We start from the raw sequence: 19,010 nt of genomic DNA, 5'->3' as shown, positions 1-19,010 counted from the left end.
TATAGCATGATTAAAGGAATGGGTGCTAGCAACCAGAGGCGTCTGTATCTATAAAATCCCCCAAATATACTTAGCTTTAACTCCTGATCTTTTATCTTTAATTCTTTATTCTTCTTCTTTCGCCGCTCTTCTCTCTCCCCCTCCCTCTCCCTCCCTCCCTCCCTCCCTCCCTCTCTCTCTCTCTCTCTCTCTCTCTCCCTCCCTACCCCCTTCCCCCCTTCCCCCCTCCCCCTGGTAGAGGTGGAGAGCAGCAGTGACTTAGTGCTGTACTCTGGGCTGAGTGCGGGGGTCCTGACGGTGGTGGTCCTGATCGTGGTGGTCACTCTGTACCGGAGGAGCCACAGCGAGTACGGCGTGGACGTCATCGACTCCTCCGCCCTCAGCGGCGGCTTCCAGTCATTCACCTTCAAGACGTCCCGCCAAGGTGAGCTCACACACACGCATGCTCACTCACTCACTCACTCACTCACTTGTTATGCCAACCCTGACCCTTTATATCATCCAATCAGGAAGTACCAGGGAACTGACCAACGGGCTGCCTCCAGCCAGCCTTTCAACCTTATAAAAGTATAAAACTCTGGCCCCCCCACTTGCTTCCTCAGTCCTTGTTAGGAGACTGTCAGCCTGGATCCCAACCTTCACGTCGGGTGAGGGACGTAGGTTGGTCCTTAGCGGCTTCTCCTTGTCTGTTCTGATGGAACATGCTAGCGATGGACAATCTAAGGCTACGTTTACATGATGACGATTTGAACAGAAGACGCAAAAGTGGCATCACGTCTTCACTTTTTATTTAGACAAGCGTATTCGGGAGGAAATCTGCGTGCATACGGTGACGCAAAAGTGTGTGGAATTCGATTGGGTATGCATGCCAGGCGGCTAGATGGTGCTGTGATACACTATCACACAACACCACCGTGTCTGAGCGCATGCGTAGAATCTTCCTTCTTCTCTTATCTGCGCCGCGAAAAACCGAAACATAATTACAGATCCTTCTCTGTTCAGTAACACTATCTGTACATATCCTGTACATTTCGTGGAAAACCTCCTGTAAGTTTATTAGAGCTGCCAGAGCAGCTTGAAGGTCCGACGCATGGAAATAATCCAACATGTTTGTTTATTTCCCTGCACTGGCGCATGTATGTGACATAAACGCGTACATGACGTGAGCAGACCTGAGCAGAGTTTTGCGTCTTGGCAGTGTAGACGGAAACGCTACGGCAGAGCGTATTCAAGTTTTCCACTCTTGAGGGTGGTTTCAGATTTTTGCGTTTTTCAGCCCCAAAAAACGCTTTCACCGTCTAAACGAAAGGCACTTCCGATAAAATATTTTGTCGGTTTTACCCGCAAGCGTCCTCGTGTAAACGGGGCCTAAAGCTACAGGAAGCTCCATATGTCGGCAAGGTCAAATCCCTGACCTTAGCTGTGGCGCTGCTGCTGCTGCTGCTTGTACAACTGTCTTTATGGTGTCTGACAGGGTTGGGCCAGGGCTTCTAACACAGGCCTTGTTCTAAACTAATCCACCACTAAAGGCACTGCTGATCAAGAGCCTGATTCAATGTCTGCAAAGTCCGGACACAAAAACAGATAAGAAGTGTGTTGGTATACCCGGTGTTATGGTAGCTAGCTGGCTTTGGCTAGCTTCAACTTTTCATCGTGTCAAAATATCTTCATTTACGATATTGTATCACAATATTGAGGCGAATAAAGATTTAATTTTCGATGACTTTCATCAGTCTATGGTCATGGTAGCTCTTATAGTTATAAGCGGAAATTGCAAATTACAATGCATTCGTTTGACATTTGTACCCAATTAACATTTCTATGCAGCCTATAATTTATAAGTGCAGTAGTACATACCTTTCGTACTGAAATTATTGGACAAATCGAACCAAAGATATCGTAAATGTCAAATCCGATCTGTGCTTTCAGCTTCCGTCTCCGGGGGATCAATCTTCTGGAGAACAACAGATTACCTCCCGATAAGCTCATTTATTTGTTATTCCTTCAAAATGAGGAAGAAACATTCTCTCCAATCTCTTCACTCTGACGGTTTATTTTTGATTGCACTCAATTCTGAATCATCAATTTGTACTTTAGAATGAAGTTACAGTTAAGATGAAGTCACAAAAATAATGTGTTGATGTATTTCACTCCTTAAATAGAAAATAGAGTCTCAGAACAGGGGATTTATTTTCCCAAGCCTAAATTGAAGGGTCACCATGTGATCTTCTGCAGAGCGAAGATCACGTGGTGTGTGCATTTTGATGAACCAGCAGGACTCATCGAAGACTATTACCCTGCTCTGGGCCTCTTTCGATATATGAGCCAATAAAGCCGTCATTTCATAAATTTTGGTCCATGCCCCAAAATAAAAATACCACACAGCATAATGAAAATGGCTACTTTCTCTCTCTCTCTCTCGCTCTCTCGCTCTCTCTCTCTCCCTCTCATTCTCTCTCACTCCCTCTCTCTCTCTGTCCCTCTCTCTCTCTCATTCTCGCTCTCTCTCTCTCTCTGTCTCTCTTCGTCCTAATCGGTAACAGTCCAATGGATGCTTGGACTGTATCTAGTAATAATTATGGATTGATCCGAGCCAGTGATGCCTTAAAGTGGAGGTGGGTGAATGAGTGGCAGTGGGTGGGTTGGAATGAATGCCTGAGAAAGACCCTGAGCGGCAAGGAGGGATGCCTATTATGTCATGTATTAAGAACGTTGTCAACCAAGCATGTTGCCTTGCGTGGTTGACAACGCCGTAGATGTGTGAATTTGTGTATGAATGGGCAAATGTTAGGCTATAATTTTAAAACACTTTGCATGGCCACTGGTTAGAAAAGCATGATATAAATGCAGTCCATTTACCACTCACCATGACACAACAGCAGCGCTGCCTGGTCACGGTTCCTTGCTGGGGTTGACCTGTTTCTGTGTGTTGGGTGTGTTCAGGAAACCCCCTGCTGATCAACTCGTCCATGCAGCCTGACCTGAGCGTGTCGCGGACCTACACCAGCCCCATGTGCTTTCAGGACTCCATGGACAAGGAGCTGATGGCCGACCACTCCCTGCTGGAACCACTGCCCGACATCATGGTCAAAGGTACGGCCACAATGGCTTTAAAGACGGTAGCAGCGCTGAAGGGAGCTCATTGGGTTGGTGGCGCGAGCCGCTAGTGTGCTCACCATGTAGACGACGCGGCTCGCTGAGACTCCGGTTCGATTCCAACTAAAGTCGTTTACTTTCTCTTTCAAGCCAAAATGTCTGTCGGTATTTCCAGTCCTGTACATAAAAGTGCATGAAGCCTGTAAAAAAATATACGTATTCAGATAGAAGGCCGCCAAAAAAGCAATGAATTTCTGTCAGTTTTTCTTTTTATCGCTCAGTCTCCTTGGTTGAATATAATATATATAATTCAATATAATAATAATCCCCAAAGCATTCTTTGATCAGGGCTGATTTCAGCTTTATTTTATTTATCTATATTTCATGCTTTTCTTTGTGCCTTTATGTGCAGTACACTGAAGAGAGACAGGAAAGCAGATCGGAGAAGCTAAAAAATGACATGTAGCATAGAAGCACAGATGGAAATCGAACCTGTGTCCCTCACAATGCATACCGCCTACATGGTCAGTGTCACAACCCGACCGTGGCGGTAGTGGCAAAGAGGGGAGACGCACACAATTGACTGAGTTTGTTAACAAAAAGGGTTATCATAACCAAGTGAATATAACATAACATAAGGTATGGCGTGTGTATTCAATCTAGTCAGTGATGTAAGTGGGTGTGTACGTAAAAGTGTATGGGTGTAGTGTTGTAAGGTGTAAACATACCTAGGATACAACTAAACCAAATGACCAAAGGAACCAACAATAAGTGGTGCCCCACAGGAGAACAACCCTCATACTGGGCTCACAGGTCTACTTAAATAAGCCCAGCTCAGGTGTTGTCCATGAGCTCGTCAGGCTCCTCTCGTTAGGGTTGTGACAGTCAGCGCACTATGCTTAGCGGACCCCTGTTCCAGCTTCATTTGACGTCAGTACCTCATGACTCGGGGGGAGGTGATGGTGACAGATAAGACCACGGTGTGTGTCCCGTCCGTCCGTCCGTCTCTTCAGGGAGAGGGGAGAGAGCCGAGTACCCCGTGATGTCCCATCCCAGGACTTTCCCGCGGGGCGTGGCACCGGACTACCGGGGGGTGGGCGTGGACGCCACGCTGGGCCGCAGGGGGAAGACCCTCTTCATCCCGCACGGCCTGCCCCGGCCTCCTCCCCCTCCTCTTCCTCCCCCGCTGAAGACCACCAGGGTGCTGGGCCACGCCGGAGGAAGGCTGGTCATACCCAACACTGGTGAGAGAGAGAGAGAGAGAGAGAGAGAGAGAGAGAGAGAGAGAGAGAGAGAGAGAGCGAGAGAGAGAGAGACACACAGACACACAGACACACAGACACACAGACAGACACAGACAGACAGACAGAGGATAATGGGAGCGGAAGCACAGGTAAAAAAGAATGAAACACCAAAGATTAAGTTGTGTCGATCACTATCATGTATTCTTGGGAAAGAGAAAATGTGGGTAAAAGATGAGAGTTGATGAAGACAGAAAGAATGAAACAAGGGCTTCTCAACCAGCGGTTCTCCTCCTGACACACCTTCCTCCAGTCCTATGGTCCTGATTTCATGAGACCATGTTCAATGTTTTATTTTATGTTTGTGTACGAGTGTTCTGGTCAATGTTATATATTCGGCAAAGTGTCGTTTTGTCGAGTTATTATTCTGAATTGTGAGAAGGAACGAGCTTCAAATATGATTTCTTTCTCGAAAGTACCCTAGCGGGGACACGTTTCAGATTGACGCGTGACACTTATTGTTTGTGACAGGAAGGAGCAATGTGTGTGTGTGTGTGTGTGCGTGCGTGCGTGTGTGTGTGCGTTGACCTCCTGTGTCTGGCCCATCAGCCATGCTTTTGTCTCTCTGTAGGCATTAGCCTGCTGGTGCCCCGCGGAGGGATAGCTGAAGACACGAGCTGGGAGATGTACATGATCATCAACCAGGAGGACAGCAGGTGAGGCCCACACTGAGGCTCTGAGGCCGTCTCCCGCCAGGCCCTTTATTCTCTCACCCATCCCTCCATATACACACACACACATATACATATACACATACACACACACAAATACACATACACACACATACATACACATATACAGACAGACACACACACACACACACACACACAAGGAACATACACACCTGCTCCTTGGTCGGAGTGGAGCTCTCAGTTGACTTTTTCTTTTACTTTTCTTCTTCCTATTATTTCTGTGCTCTCCCTCTACAGTCTTTCTTTTCTTCCTCTCCTTGTTGATGCTTAATTCCGTTTTTGGCTTTTCTTTCTACTTTCCTTTCCCTTTGGATCTTTTCCTTTTTATTTCTTTATGAAACACATTAATACAAACGCATGCACACTCAAATACACGACCACACACACACACACCCAGACATGCATACACACACACACACATAAACACACACACCGCGACCGCGACACAGTGCCAGGTACACACACTAACTTGACACGGTATGTGGTCTTTGCTCATCTAGCACACACTGCAGGGGAGGACGTGGTGTGTCACCAATAGAAGTGTGTGTGTGTGTGTGTGGCTGTGAATATGTGTGTGTGCGGGTGTGGCTGTGTGTGTGTGTGTTTGTGTGTGTGTGTGTGTGTGTGTGTGTGTTTGTGTGTGTTTGTGCGCGACACTGCAGAATGGAGGGCTATACTTAGAGTCTGCTTTGCGCCTGGAGACAGTGCAGCGATGACACCCTCTCCTTTTGTCATGACTGGTTAAAGTGGCAAATGTTGCAAACACGCTGTTGTTTCCTCTCCTCCGCTCTCTCTGTGATGACAATCCCCTTTTGGGGGTTCAGTCGGGCGAACCAGACGAGCAACAAATAAACATTCATAACGCCTGGCTTTTAGCGGGGGCGCCTGTCTGCTGCGTTAGAGGCACGCGCATCGCAAAGGGGTTAGATGAGACGAAGGAACGACAGAGACTGAGGAAATGTGTTCCAGGGCCGCGGTGCGTTGATGCCTCAGAGCGGAAGACGTTAAGTCGGGTCAGTTATTAACCTGTCACCGGTTAGCCGTCGCCGCGCTAACCCGTAGCTTCCACTGGACTGATTAGAGCCCCCATCGCCTGCGTCTTGGTGAATCAAACTTCTGCACCCTAACTTTTTTCCCTCTTTTCTCTTTAACCGCATTTGAAGATTAGTTGGGGAGGTTTTATTGTTACACAGGGGAACTCATGGTCGTGTAGTGGTGAAGCATTTCTTCTCTGAAAGAGCCACCGGATAGGCCCTCCTGGTGGAGGTGGGGGTCGAGGAAGAGGAGAGGGTGGGGGAGAAGGAGTGGGTGGTGGTGGTGGAGGAAGAGAAGTGGAGGAGGAGGAGTGGGTGGTAGGGGAAGAGTGTTGGATGGAGGAGAAGAAGGAGTGGGTAGTGCTGGAGGAGCAGAGGAGCCTGCGCTCCATCGGGCTCCGACCAGAAGCTGTCAGACAATCTCATCCCTATCTCAAGAAACCAGAGGAGAAACCAGATGCTACTTACCCTCTGCATGAGACCATCTGCATCAGATACGCTTCTCTCTCACTCCCTCTCTCTCCATCTCTTTCTCCCTCTCCCTCCCTCCCTCCCTATCTCCATCTCTATCCCTCCCTCTCTCTCACTGCCTCTCTCCACCACTCCCTGTCCCAGTTGAAGGCAACCCCTGTCCCCAGTGTGTGTGTTATACACACAGACACTCAGGGCCCCGTTGGGATAAAGATGGGGGATTCCACCGGCGAGCCCACCGAGGAACGACGGATCCGCTCACCTCTGGAGCAACCTTCCTCAGGAAAAAAGTTTGGAAGATAAAAAACCAAAGCAGTTATGCCAACAGTTGATTCCCTTTAGTGAGTGATGTAAGTAAGTGATAATGCCCGACGAGGTGTCCATTATCAGGAAATAATGACCAACGCAGAGTCCTTGGAACTGCCCGACGCACAGCGGAGGACGGCTGCCTCCGCAAAGTCCATTAATTCCTGATAATGGACACCTCGTCGAGCATTATCCCGCTTATACCATGGTCACTTGCCAAAGAAAATAAATTAAAACTATTCATTTATATCTTAATGCGTTTTACAATCCAAATATTAAGTTTTTCACAAGCCATAACTTTGTTTCGCTGGTAACGCTTGAGGGTTTGACTAATACCTGGAACAATCATTACCCTCCCGTAAGGTTCTTATGCAACGGAAACGATCTTCACTCCTGTAGATAGTAAATAGGACAGACCTTAGCTACGACTTGGCAACGAGAGGTATTCTAGTCCACTCAGCTATGAGCCAGAGAGCTAACCTTATGCATTGTACATTAATTCATTGTATGAAATTCGTCCCAGCCTTTATACCACAGGTTCTCTAGGGTCTAAAGCATATAACCGTGTTGCCTGAGTACAGTTTCATTCATTTTTCACAATTTACCAGCTTTCGTTTCGAAGACCGAATCAGCGTGCTATTCGTTTCAATGGGAATCGTGACGGTCAACATAAAGTGTACATATTTATAATTTGAAATTCGTCCCAGCCTTTATACCACAGACACTATAGGGTCTATAACCGTGTTTTCTGATTACAGTTTAATGCATTTTTCACAATTTACCAGCTCTCGCTTTGAAGGCTGAATAGACAATTTGACTGTAACTACTTAGCAGGTGTCCATATATCGGGGGTTAATGCACACCCTGCAACAATCAGAATCGAGTATTCCCCCAGACCATGGTATAATATTAAGTAAGCTATAACTCAATAATACGATATCCCAAATTGTGTGTATGGGTGTGTGTGTGTGTGTGTGTGGTTGTGCGTGTGCGTGTGAGTGCACATAACAATCAGATTCTAAATCAGACGCTGTGGTCGCACACGTTGCATACATAGCGCCCGGCCATCTTGCGAGGGCCTGGTGACAGCAGGGCACACGAGTCAAGAGTCTGTATGTGTGTGAGTGTGTGTGTGTGTGTGTGTCCTCTCTCTGGGTTCTCTACGCGAGTGAGTGGGTGTGTGTGTGTGTCCAGCCAAGCTGTATGACTGATGGTGGTCCCATCAATTGCTGCCCGCTCTTTAGGGCTCGCAGCCAAGACCGGGCCCCTGGCCAAGAGCTGCCTTGGCCCCAGCTCTTCTGTGAACAGAACCGGGGACCAGCCGGGCTTTCAGGGGCCGCCCATGAACCCCAGCAGGTCTGCATGGCGCGCTGTGTGCTGTGAAAGCCTGTCCTCCGCGGCCACGCTGTCCATTACTCTGAGGGCTTTAATCTTCCTCTATCTGTGTCGGCAGCCGGCCTCTGATTGGTCCATCCAGAGGGTGTTGGGTGGGGGAGGGGGGCCTCTATAGGTCGGAGTCGGTTGACGGTAGATTTTTTTCATGCTCGCCCATCGCCTCTCTCATGTACGTGTGTGTGTGTGTTTTAAATAGAGCTCAGAGCGTAAAAGGTTTGCTTTGTGCTTGGCGGAGATATTGCTGGCTTTGTTTGTGCATTTGTGTCCACACTGTGAAGCAGGGAGGTCCGTGACTCCATCGCACTGTCTCACCAGCAGCTGTTTGCTTTAGGATTTATTAGGAATGACGCTAGCGCCCAATTCAGAGACCCCTACTCCTCTTGCACCACAAATTGGGGGTGTTAGATACTTCATAGGGTGTGTGTGCGTGTATGAACCAATTACCTGGACTCTCTGTAATTTAAGTGTGGCTGTGATTTATAGATATGTGTACACAAGCATGATCACATGACGGTTCTTACCTTGGACGTTCTGTGTGTCCTGGCTGAAGAACAAGTCCCCATCAACCATGTAACACAAATGTATATGCTGGTTTTGTTTCTGAAGCATGCTGAAATATTGACCTACCAGGGCACTTAACGTCTTAACAGCTTAAGAACAGCCCCCAGAATTGCCAATAGCCCATTGTTTACATTATTCATTTTTATGGTGCCATTTCCGAGGGAGCGGAATCATTCCATGTCCTTCATGCTCACAAATGCGTCAAGAGGAAAAGCCAAATGTTTCAAAATGTCGCCCGGGGGTCCTGTCCTTTACACCCATGGACAGGAGGGTGCTTAGAGCGTTTCATCAGTTTCACCCAGACCCTCCACACCACAACCTGCTCAACAATTGGCCTCAACGCCCGTGACACGTTTTGATTCATATGAACAGATAACGCACACACACACACACACATCCCTTCTTTTGTCCAGCTGCGGTTTGGAAACACAGATTCCTCCGCTAGCAGGAGGAGTTGTATTTTGTTTGTGTGTGTGCGTTTGTGTGTGTGTGTGTGTGTGTGTGTGTGTGTGTGTGTGTGTGTGTGTGTGTGTGTGTGTGTGTGTGTGTGTGTGTGTGTGTGTGTCGTTCCTACGTATTTCCCATCTGTATTCCTTGTCTATGTCCGTGTCTAGTGCTCTTCCAGCATTGTGCTCGTCTCACACGTGTCTCCTTGTCTCTGTTGTTATCTTTCCCCCCCCCCCCCGCCCCCCATAGCACGGCGCCAGAGGACGAGGGCGAGGTCCTGCTGAGCCCGGAGGTGACATACGGCCCCCCGGGGCTGGACCTGTCCTGCCCCGTGGCTCTGTCGGTGGCGCACTGCGCTGACCTCAGCGGCCCCACCGACGCCGCCTGGGCTGTCCGTCTGAAGAGGCGGACCCCGGAGAACAAGTGGGAGGTAACCTCGCCGTCACCGCTAGCCGACGCTAGGCGAAGGAAGGAGGAGAGAGGAGACTTCTTCTTCTCCAGCGTTCCTCCCGAACCTCGGGAGAGGTTGGGGAGCGCTCCGGTGGTGTCTCCTCCTTCGCTATGAGAAGAGGGAAAATGATAGTCAGCTAAAAAGTCAAAGTCAACTTTATTGTCAATTCCTAAATATGTGCCTGAGACACGAAATTGCATTTATCTCCGACCAACGGTGAAATAAGAACAAAAGGATAAAATTTGGTAAAATAAGTTCTGTAATGTTTACAATAAGATAAATAATATTTACAATAAGATAAGTAACATTTTCAATAAGTGAGGTGCTTCAGTTTGGTGGCTTTGAATCGTCCTCTTGTTTTTGCCAAACCGTGTATTTTTATTGGCGTGGTTTCGGACCCAAAAATACCCGGAGCGTCATGTTATTCGGTTGACATGACTGACAACACTGTCGTCATCAATCTCGCAGAATGCGGTGCGATGGGGTAGCGATGGGGCAGTGGATCCTCTGAAGTAAGTCCTCAAAGCAGTTAGTTTTAGAACAAGCAAATTATTTTGCATCTATCATGGAAATGGTGTTCCAGGCTTTGGGCTGTCAAGGATATGGAGCCGGCTGCTGTTTAATATTTCAGCGGCTAAACCCATAAAGTGACTTGGCTGCTACTCTGATCCTCTTATTTGGGCTAATAACACGGATTGAAAGATGCATCGAAATATGCAGGCGTACTATAATATATTTTTTGTCTTTGTGATGAAGTGAAGATTTAGTATACCTGCAAGTTTGGCGATCATACTAAAATCTAACTAATCTAACTCATATTTCAGACGGAAATATGAGTTGCAATTGTTTTGTAGGCAGGGTGGTAAAGCATTGTGTGAGCATGAGGCTCCTCACATGTAGTTCCTTCAAACACCTCGTCTCATCACACCACACCTAAACAGAGCTGTGTTAGCATCAACTCAAACAACTCCCCGACTGAGTAGCAGACTGGGACATGATATATTCACAACTTTGGGATCAATCTGAACGCAATCTATCCTTTCTGCCTTCCATTTATCATCTCACCCCCTATCCATCCTTCCATCTCCTATTAATCCATCCATCTCCCCCATCCAGCCATCCATCCATCTAAACCGCTATTCATTCATCCATCCATCCAACAATCCATCTTTAACTAGATTCATCTATAATCTCCCAATCCTCCATTCATTCATTCATTCATCCATCTTAACATTTATCCATCCATCTCCCATTCATCCATCCATCCATTCGTTAATCCACCCATCCAAACTTCCATCCATCAGTCCATCTCCTATCCATCCATGCATTAATCCACCATTCCAAACATCCATCCATCCATTCATTCATCCTTCCACCCAAGCTTCCATCCATCCATATGTCTCCTATTCATCCATCCATTCATTCATTCATCCATCCATCCAAACTTCCATCCATCAGTCCATCGCCTATTCATCCATCCATCCATCCACATTGATGCATTCCCCAGCAGAATAGCCCCAAACGTGTTGGTTACTCTTGTAATTTTTAGCTACCCCCCCCCCCACCAGAGCAACACACTCTTCTGTGTTGCCTGCGGAGAAAGCCTGTGTGACCTCCCCCCCGCCCCTTGTCACTGTGTGTGTGTGTGTGTGTGTGTGTGTGTGTGTGTGTGTGTGTGTGTGTCTGTGTGTCTGTGTGTGGGTGACATTTACACAGGATGTAATTTTCCAGCAGAAACGTGTTGCACAAAAGGGAGCCATGAAAAGAGCCATCATTTTTGTGTGTTATACGCCATCGGGATAAAACTGAGATGAGAAGAGAAGGAAAAAGGAAAGAGTCCGGTAGGAGAAGTCAGTGAGAAAGAACAGAAGAAAGCGGGAGGGAGGGATGGATGGAGGGAGGGAGAGGGAGGGTGGAGACTGAAGGAGGGACAGAATGAAAGAGGGAGGGAGAGGGAGAGGGAGGGAATGAGTTGTCCCTCAAGAAGAAGCAATAGCGTGACCCCTCTCTGTCAGTGTGAAATAATGAGCACTTTATCTAATGCAAAATGCCTCCACGATCCTTGTTCCCCGGGCTTTACGGACATTTTAGCTCTCTCTCTCTCTCTCTCTCTCTCTCTCTCTCTCTCTCTCTCTCTCCCTCTCGTCCCCTCGTCCCCTCGTCTCCCTCTATCTTCATTTATCATCGTGTCTCTTAAACGTGTACTTTTCTACGACTAGTACGTGAGGCTCCTAACCCTCTTGGCTGCTCTGTGGGGAGGGAATGGCACAGAGAGCCTCCACTGTGTCCAAATGTCCAAACGTCTGGCTGCCCATTCTGCACCTCTTGCACTCCCTATATCCCTGAAATGAGGGATGCCTCTTGTGCGCTCCTCCTGAAGGCTCCCTCCCTTTAGGATTTGGGGAGGTTTTCCTTTGCCCTTCAGAGTGGTGGTTCTCAAACTACGGGTTGGCACCCTGAAGCCTACTTTAACGTCGACCCAAAACGCCATAATCAGGGCCCTAGCGCATGGGGCGTACGGCTATCCGTCACGCACCCCTGAAACAGGAAGGTCTGCGGTGCAGAGTGGGCGACCCCGGGCCCCTTGGTCACAGACGTGAGGCCACGATTCGGAGATCCAGCGATGTGACGCTTGTCGTTTCTACTCCCTTCCCTCGTGTTGTTGTCGGTTCTTATCAAAGATGCCTCTGAGGAGGGTCTGTGGGTCTGTCAGTACGATCCGTCAGTCCGGGGCCCCCCCTGTGATTTGGTAAAACACCGCCGCCGCATCTTTATGGTCAGAGCGGCGACTCCAGACGCCAGGGCGGTGCGGGCGCCGGCCTGCTCGCTCTCAGCACGTCGCACGCCATGCGTCACGCTGACCACCGGTCACGCTCAAGTGGGTCCCAGTGGGGCCCAGGAGGGTCTCAGCGGAGAGGAGACACTCTCCTATTGCTCTGATGTGCATGGGCAGGCCTACATGTCTGGGCTGTTCCGGTGGGTCATTAGCATGTTGTTTTGTCTGAGGCAATAGACTTTATTAACAAACTGTATGAAGCAACGAATAACTCAACAGGAATGAGGTTTACAAAAACAAGAGTTATCTCAGAGAGTTATCATGAGCATGCTCGAAGACAGAGGATAAATATTCTCTGTCTCACTATTATTGACATGGTCGTGAGAACACAAACATCTATGGGTGGGGTCTGGTACCCCAGGTACCTTCGGGTGGGGGTGGGGGTCACGGCAGGAGCAGGTTTGGGAACCCCTGCGTAGCTGTAGGTGCCGGTGGGGGTCTTGATGCGTGCTCAGGATTAGGACTGGGAGTGAGGTTCTGCTTGTTCCAACATGGCTGACCAGGAGCTTGCCTCAACAGGAAGTGATGTCCATGGACGAGGAGAGCACTTCCTGCTACGGCCTCCTGGAGGCGGAGCGGTGCCACCTGCTGCTGGGCCACCCGGGCCACTACGCCCTGGTGGGCCGGCCCCTGAGCCAGGCAGCCGCCAAGAGGCTGAGGCTGGCCGTGTTCGGGAGCCCCGACCTCAGCAACCCGCTGGGCTACAACCTGAGGGTGTACTGCGTGGACGACACCCCCCACGCCCTGCAGGTGAGAGGGGGGGGGGGGGGAGGGGAGGGGGAGTATTATACTGATGAAGATGAGGAGGAGGAGAATAATGATGAGCAGGATGAGGACGTGGATAATGATGATGATGAGGAGAAGGATTATAATGATGAGGAGCAGTGGCGAAGTGGTAATCGGAAGAGTCCGAATTTTACCGGGGTCATTTTTGGTGCCCCACGCTTTTGGTGACCCTGATGAGGAGGAGGACTATAATGATGAAGAGGAGTAGGAGAAGAAGGACATTATGATAATGAGGATTATAATGTCAAGGAGGGTGATGAAGAGGATGGTGATCAATTCAGCAGTTTAAGGTTTGTACGGTTTGTATTGGGGTTCAGAAACGTTAGGTTGTTAGGTTGTGTTACGGAGTGTGAGGTTCACTGTTTGGCATGTTTGCATTGACATGAACATCTTTAAGTGGTTCAGACAATGCTTTTATCCAAAATGGGTCAGTACTCTGACCACAACGCTCAACACAATACAATTCAATAATGTGGAACGCCAGCAAAGTCCAAGTGCTGTAAAGTCCTCCATCCACAGACACAGCAACACAGTGCAGATCGTAACAGCTCAAACATCACAGTGCACAACTCAGCCAGGCAGAAGTCTCGGGTCTCCTCGTGTCTTTAGACGGGTTCTGTAAGATACAGGGGGATTTTGCAGGTTCATCTTCGGTGTATTGTGCATACACACAAAATACTCATAATGTATTGCACTTACATATTTAATACACATGACCACGCATATTTATGCAAATTAATTTGAAAGGTTTTTGAAAATTATTATTATTATTCTAATTATTAATAATTCAAAGTGCAAAAGTTCAGTATGCACTCTGAACTGTAAATGTTTTAAGCAACATTAAATATGACATTGTCTGTTGTTTTGACGTTCTGGATTCTTGATGAACCGCTGGTTGGAAGCCTAATCAAAGCCCTGTATGCAGCACATTTGAAAAGAATAAAATGGAAAATGAACAACAATGGTTATTCATCCCCCCCCCCCCCCCTTGCTAAGCCTAATTGAAGGTGCAGGTAATTAAACGTGAGGCGGGTTATTATTCCAGTCTGTGCGGCGCGCGTCTCTGTAACAACGCATTACAACAATCAGGAGCCTGTCTCAGTGGGGTTGCTGGTGCGGCGTGCCGGGGTGCTGCTCAACGGCAGTCTGCCCCGCGGTTGAACACACCGGGTGGTCGTCAGGGTGGCAGAAACGGGTTTAACCTCGTTTTGTGCCACTTTCCAAGATAATTAATTCTATGTATTTTATAATGGTTGCCACCGGTGATCTATTTGCATCCTACTGCTATGCCATCGCCGGGGGAAGGAGGAGTGTTTTGACTCAGAGCTGTTTTTATTCACAGTAAACCAAACCAAAAAGAACAACAGCGCCATTTGCGGAGGCTCCGCCCACTAGCTGTGGTGGATGAAGGCCGCAGCCTGAGGATGAACAACCAAGGCACTGCATGATGGCGCTCTCGTTAGTTCACTCTTAATTTGTGCCTGGTGTGTTTTGATAAACAGCTAGTAAGTACTCTTCTTTCAGACAAGCGCCCACGAGGAAAAAGTGATGCAATACGTGGGATAAGTGAGACCTATTCTTAACCACATCTCATTAAACACATTGTTTTGGAAAGTTGCACAAAATATTTAAAAAAACACTTTCCCTCACATTTGGCTCAATTTGTTAAATCTGAGTTTTAAATCACCCCCCAATATATAAAAATTTAAATGAACGGTTCTAGTCTGGTTCTCATCATGTTGACATCACTAAAACACCAAATAAAACGTGTTGTAAATACATTTTCCGTGACCAATCTGTCCCTCTTTCTGGATGAAACGATCAAAAGCACTTGCATCCTCCCCTCTTCAGCGCACAGACGCGCCCTCATGTTTCTTTGTGCAGGCTTGTTAACGAGATGATGTCTCCTGTTGTTGAAACCCGATCGTCCGTATTGCCGAATGGAGATTGTGTTAAACTACATTACCATATGGATATCGTAATAAAGTGCATTCAGACAGTTGGTAATTATATCTGCATAGGGAGCGATGGTATTATGATATTGATACGTTCAATCTTTTTTGTTTATTTACATCTTTATGTCACTTGGAAAATTTGTGAGGTCATTTTTTTCGAAAAATGATCCATATATTAGAGGTTGTTTAATCTATGTTTCAGGGGATAAGTGGTTAAGTTTAGATATGAGGTGTACTTATAAGTGTGTGAGGTCGAGGGAAAGAAAGCCAGTGATGATCTACAAGAAGCAGCAATCTTGGGAAGGTCAATTTTGATAATCTGTCAGGTCTTACGTGCAAAGAGAAACTGAATACTTCAAAAGAAAATCAGAGGAAGAAGGGATTTCCACCATAGTCTGAATCACATAGGTCATGATCGCTTTAGTAATCCCTCATAACGACATGTGAAAGGATGTCTCGATTACTCAGACTAAAACATAAATGTGCTTCTGTAATAGTCATCGGAAAGGCCTTTGTTTGGGTCTGAACCATAGCTGTATGAAATAGGTTAGAACCATCAACACCTACATGAAGCAGCTGAAGCATTCATTAACTGGTTATTAAAGAGTTCTGGAGGGAGGATATCCCCTCCCCTAAACTTCTAAATCACACACACACCACCCCGTTGTGGAAATGACAACATTAAAGGGCTCAGAAGAACTCAACCAATCTTTGAACTTGATTATAGAAGACAAGATGCTGATGTTGACCAGAGGGATGATCCGTCCATGGTATATATTATTCAAGCGGTTTTATTTCCTGGATCCATTAGGCTAAGTTTGATGAGGTACATTTATTTTAATGACTGCGGTTCACTTAGAGGGTCATGATATTTATTTTTTCTTCCATATGATAAGCAGCAGTGGCACGATTAGCCGTTGATGGCTATTGGACGAATAATGAAGCCACACGGCTAGGCTATCTGTGTAACCTATTTAGCAAAGTCACTAACATTTACCAAAGAAAACTCATTAATAGCTCCTTCCGTTTCTATCGAGTCCATTTCTATTCATTGAGTGCACTTTGTGGGCGCTACAAACAAAGGGATTAAAAAAAAGGTTGAATATGATACGATAATACATGAATAATGTAATATTCCATCATAGCTCATAGCATATATGTTATCATTTATCACATCATATATCATATATTTGAAATGTATGTCGTCTACTCTTATTTACCATCGTGAACTAACATTATGTAATCAAGAAATGTAAATTCCATATTCACGTGTTTCAAACTGTATTTACCTATGCATCCATCAAACTTTAGATCTAAATCTTCATCACTAAATACTAGCCGAATAAAAGGTTATTAAAACATGGACATACAGTCACAAACATACAAACCTTCTCATCCAGGGGTTGAAAAACAGCAGAAAACACAACCACCCCTCCCATGAGTTGGAGTGAATGCTGAATACAGCGCAGCCCTAAAGCTCCTCACAAATGGCTGGTTTCACTTAGAAGATAAGATTGAACGTGAATCGAGCAAAAACTTGTATTTGTATTCCTACCACCAAGTTACTCCGTCTCTCAGTCAAGAACTGTTAGTATTACGTTTGTGTTGTTTTTAGGTCAGTTTAGGCTCAGCTAGCATTTCGTTTGTCCCCGTTCTGCGATAATTGATTTCCCTTGTGAGCCCCTGGCCCAAGAATCAACCCCTAATGTACCTGCTCTTACACTTTGCATTTCCTCTCTGCTACTCTGGTACTGGCATACAAGGCAGTCGATGGAACTGCCCCTGCCTACCTCCAAGCATTAGTAAAGCCACACACCCCAGCTCGATCCCTCCGCTCAACTACCTCAGCTGGACGTCTGGTACCGCCATCGCTAAGAGCAAGCAAAGGTCGATCAGCAAAGTCACAACTTTTCTCTGTTTTGGGACCTCAGTGGTGGAACGAGCTCCCTACCGATGTCAGGACCGCACAGTCGCTCACCAGCTTCCGCAAAAGACTCAAAACTCACCTGTTCAGAGTTCACCTCGACTCTGCATAGAAACCAATGCACAGCCACCATTGAATGTTGTACGTCCTGGCACTTGTACATTGCACTTATTCAAGGTACTTAATTGTGTAGCATCTACAGTAGCTGCTATCGCTGCTTTACACAGGGAATGGGTTAGCCTAGTGATTGTAATACTTGCACTTGGTTCTATGAACGTCTTTACTGTACCGACAGCGATATATTGTTTCACTTCTTATGACAAATGTACTTATTGTAACAAATGCACTTATTGAAAGTCGCTTTCGATAAAAGCGTCTGCTAAATGCCCTAAATGTAAATGTAAATGCTACTTTGTGAGAGAGAGCGAGAGAGAACTACAGAAGTCATATAACAAAATGAGTAAAACATCGATACTCGCGAGCACTTTCCAGTCTGAGCTCGCCCTTGTCGGCACAATGTAGAATCACGCCTGTGGTTGGTGGAGTTTATTACACACATGCATTATTGATATTAATCAGTGTTGAGCAGATGGACTATTTCCCCCCTTCCGATTTGTCTTGCTGGTTTCGGTCGGTTTTCTCCCTCTCTCTCTCTCTCTTTTTGAACGGTTGTGACTCATTATTTTCAATCTGCTGTGCAATTTTTTTTTTTTGGTGCTTGTTTTATTTATTTGTAATCAATGTTATGGTATCCGCTCAGCATGTTATTATTTCATGGTGATATGTTGATAGATGATAATTACATTCAGACTAATGTTTCGCCCATGCTTCCCATAATGCATCTTGTGGAAGAGAACTGCCCTGCTGTTCGTATGAAAGCTGGCCAGCCCAGACGGGCGTTTAAGAGTGAGGTCTTCTGAGTAGATGCACAAATGCATTAATTGTGTTAATCATTGACTAAGGAGGCTTAAATGATCTGAAGAAGACTGCTGTGAGTTGCTTTTGTCTGTGAAGAGGATATCTTCACACAGGGACTATGAGGGCTGCATTCCAATAGTCGCTCTGTCGTGGATCCTGCTCAGCTCTGGCGGCCTCAGATCTCCATTGGTCCAATCTGTTCCTAAATACGCAGTGAGAGCAGCGGCCTTTAGGGGGGATCACACTGAAGGCTCTGGAGGCTGTAGGGTGGGGAGCGTGTGACCCTGCCTTTAGGGGGGATCACACTGAAGGCTCTGGAGGCTGTAGGGTGGGGAGCGTGTTACCCTGCCTTTAGGGGGGGATCACACTGAAGGCTCTGGAGGCTGTAGGGTGGGGAGCGTGTTACCCTGCCTTTAGGGGGGGATCACACTGAAGGCTCTGGAGGCTGTAGGGTGGGGAGCGTGTTACCCTGCCTTTAGGGGGGGATCACACTGAAGGCTCTGGAGGCTGTAGGGTGGGGAGCGTGTTACCCTGCCTTTCTGTTGAAGCCCAGATGAAAGCAGACGTTTTTACTGCTGCCACCGCAGAACGTTCTGCACTTAACCCCGCCATGACGGCGGGCGCTTTCAGTCCAGAGTTGAGTGTTATTTTAAACTCGAACCAACAACAAAAAGATTGAGGCGCTCAATAACGCAAAAGCAGCGATCAAAACGCTTGTTGGCAGTAAAACAAAACAGCCGTGGAAAGTAGGATTCAATTGGTTAGACCTACAACCAATCAGAGCAACGAGGATCGAAACATAGGGCTACCCTCTGAACAGTCGTTTATCCAAACTGC

The 19,010-nt window shown here is 47.1% G+C and overlaps 1 protein-coding gene across 1 annotated transcript in view; it reads left to right on the top strand.

Annotated features, from left to right (window-relative positions):
• Positions 1 to 19,010, top strand: part of LOC307075201 (netrin receptor UNC5D-like) — a gene marked incomplete at both ends in the record, with an annotated part of 128,059 nt that overhangs the window by 103,446 nt on the left and 5,603 nt on the right. The window contains 6 exons of the mRNA XM_079735707.1: positions 239 to 424; positions 2,935 to 3,093; positions 4,110 to 4,340; positions 4,969 to 5,053; positions 9,553 to 9,733; positions 13,110 to 13,340. Of these exons, the coding sequence (XP_079591833.1) occupies positions 239 to 424; positions 2,935 to 3,093; positions 4,110 to 4,340; positions 4,969 to 5,053; positions 9,553 to 9,733; positions 13,110 to 13,340 (1,073 nt within the window). The remainder of the gene's footprint in view (positions 1 to 238; positions 425 to 2,934; positions 3,094 to 4,109; positions 4,341 to 4,968; positions 5,054 to 9,552; positions 9,734 to 13,109; positions 13,341 to 19,010) is intronic.

The sequence above is a fragment of the Pollachius pollachius genome, assembly GCF_949987615.1.
Source record: "Pollachius pollachius genome assembly, chromosome: 4".
NCBI classification, from domain to species: Eukaryota; Metazoa; Chordata; class Actinopteri; order Gadiformes; family Gadidae; genus Pollachius; species Pollachius pollachius.
This window is presented reverse-complemented; position numbering and strand designations above follow the sequence as displayed.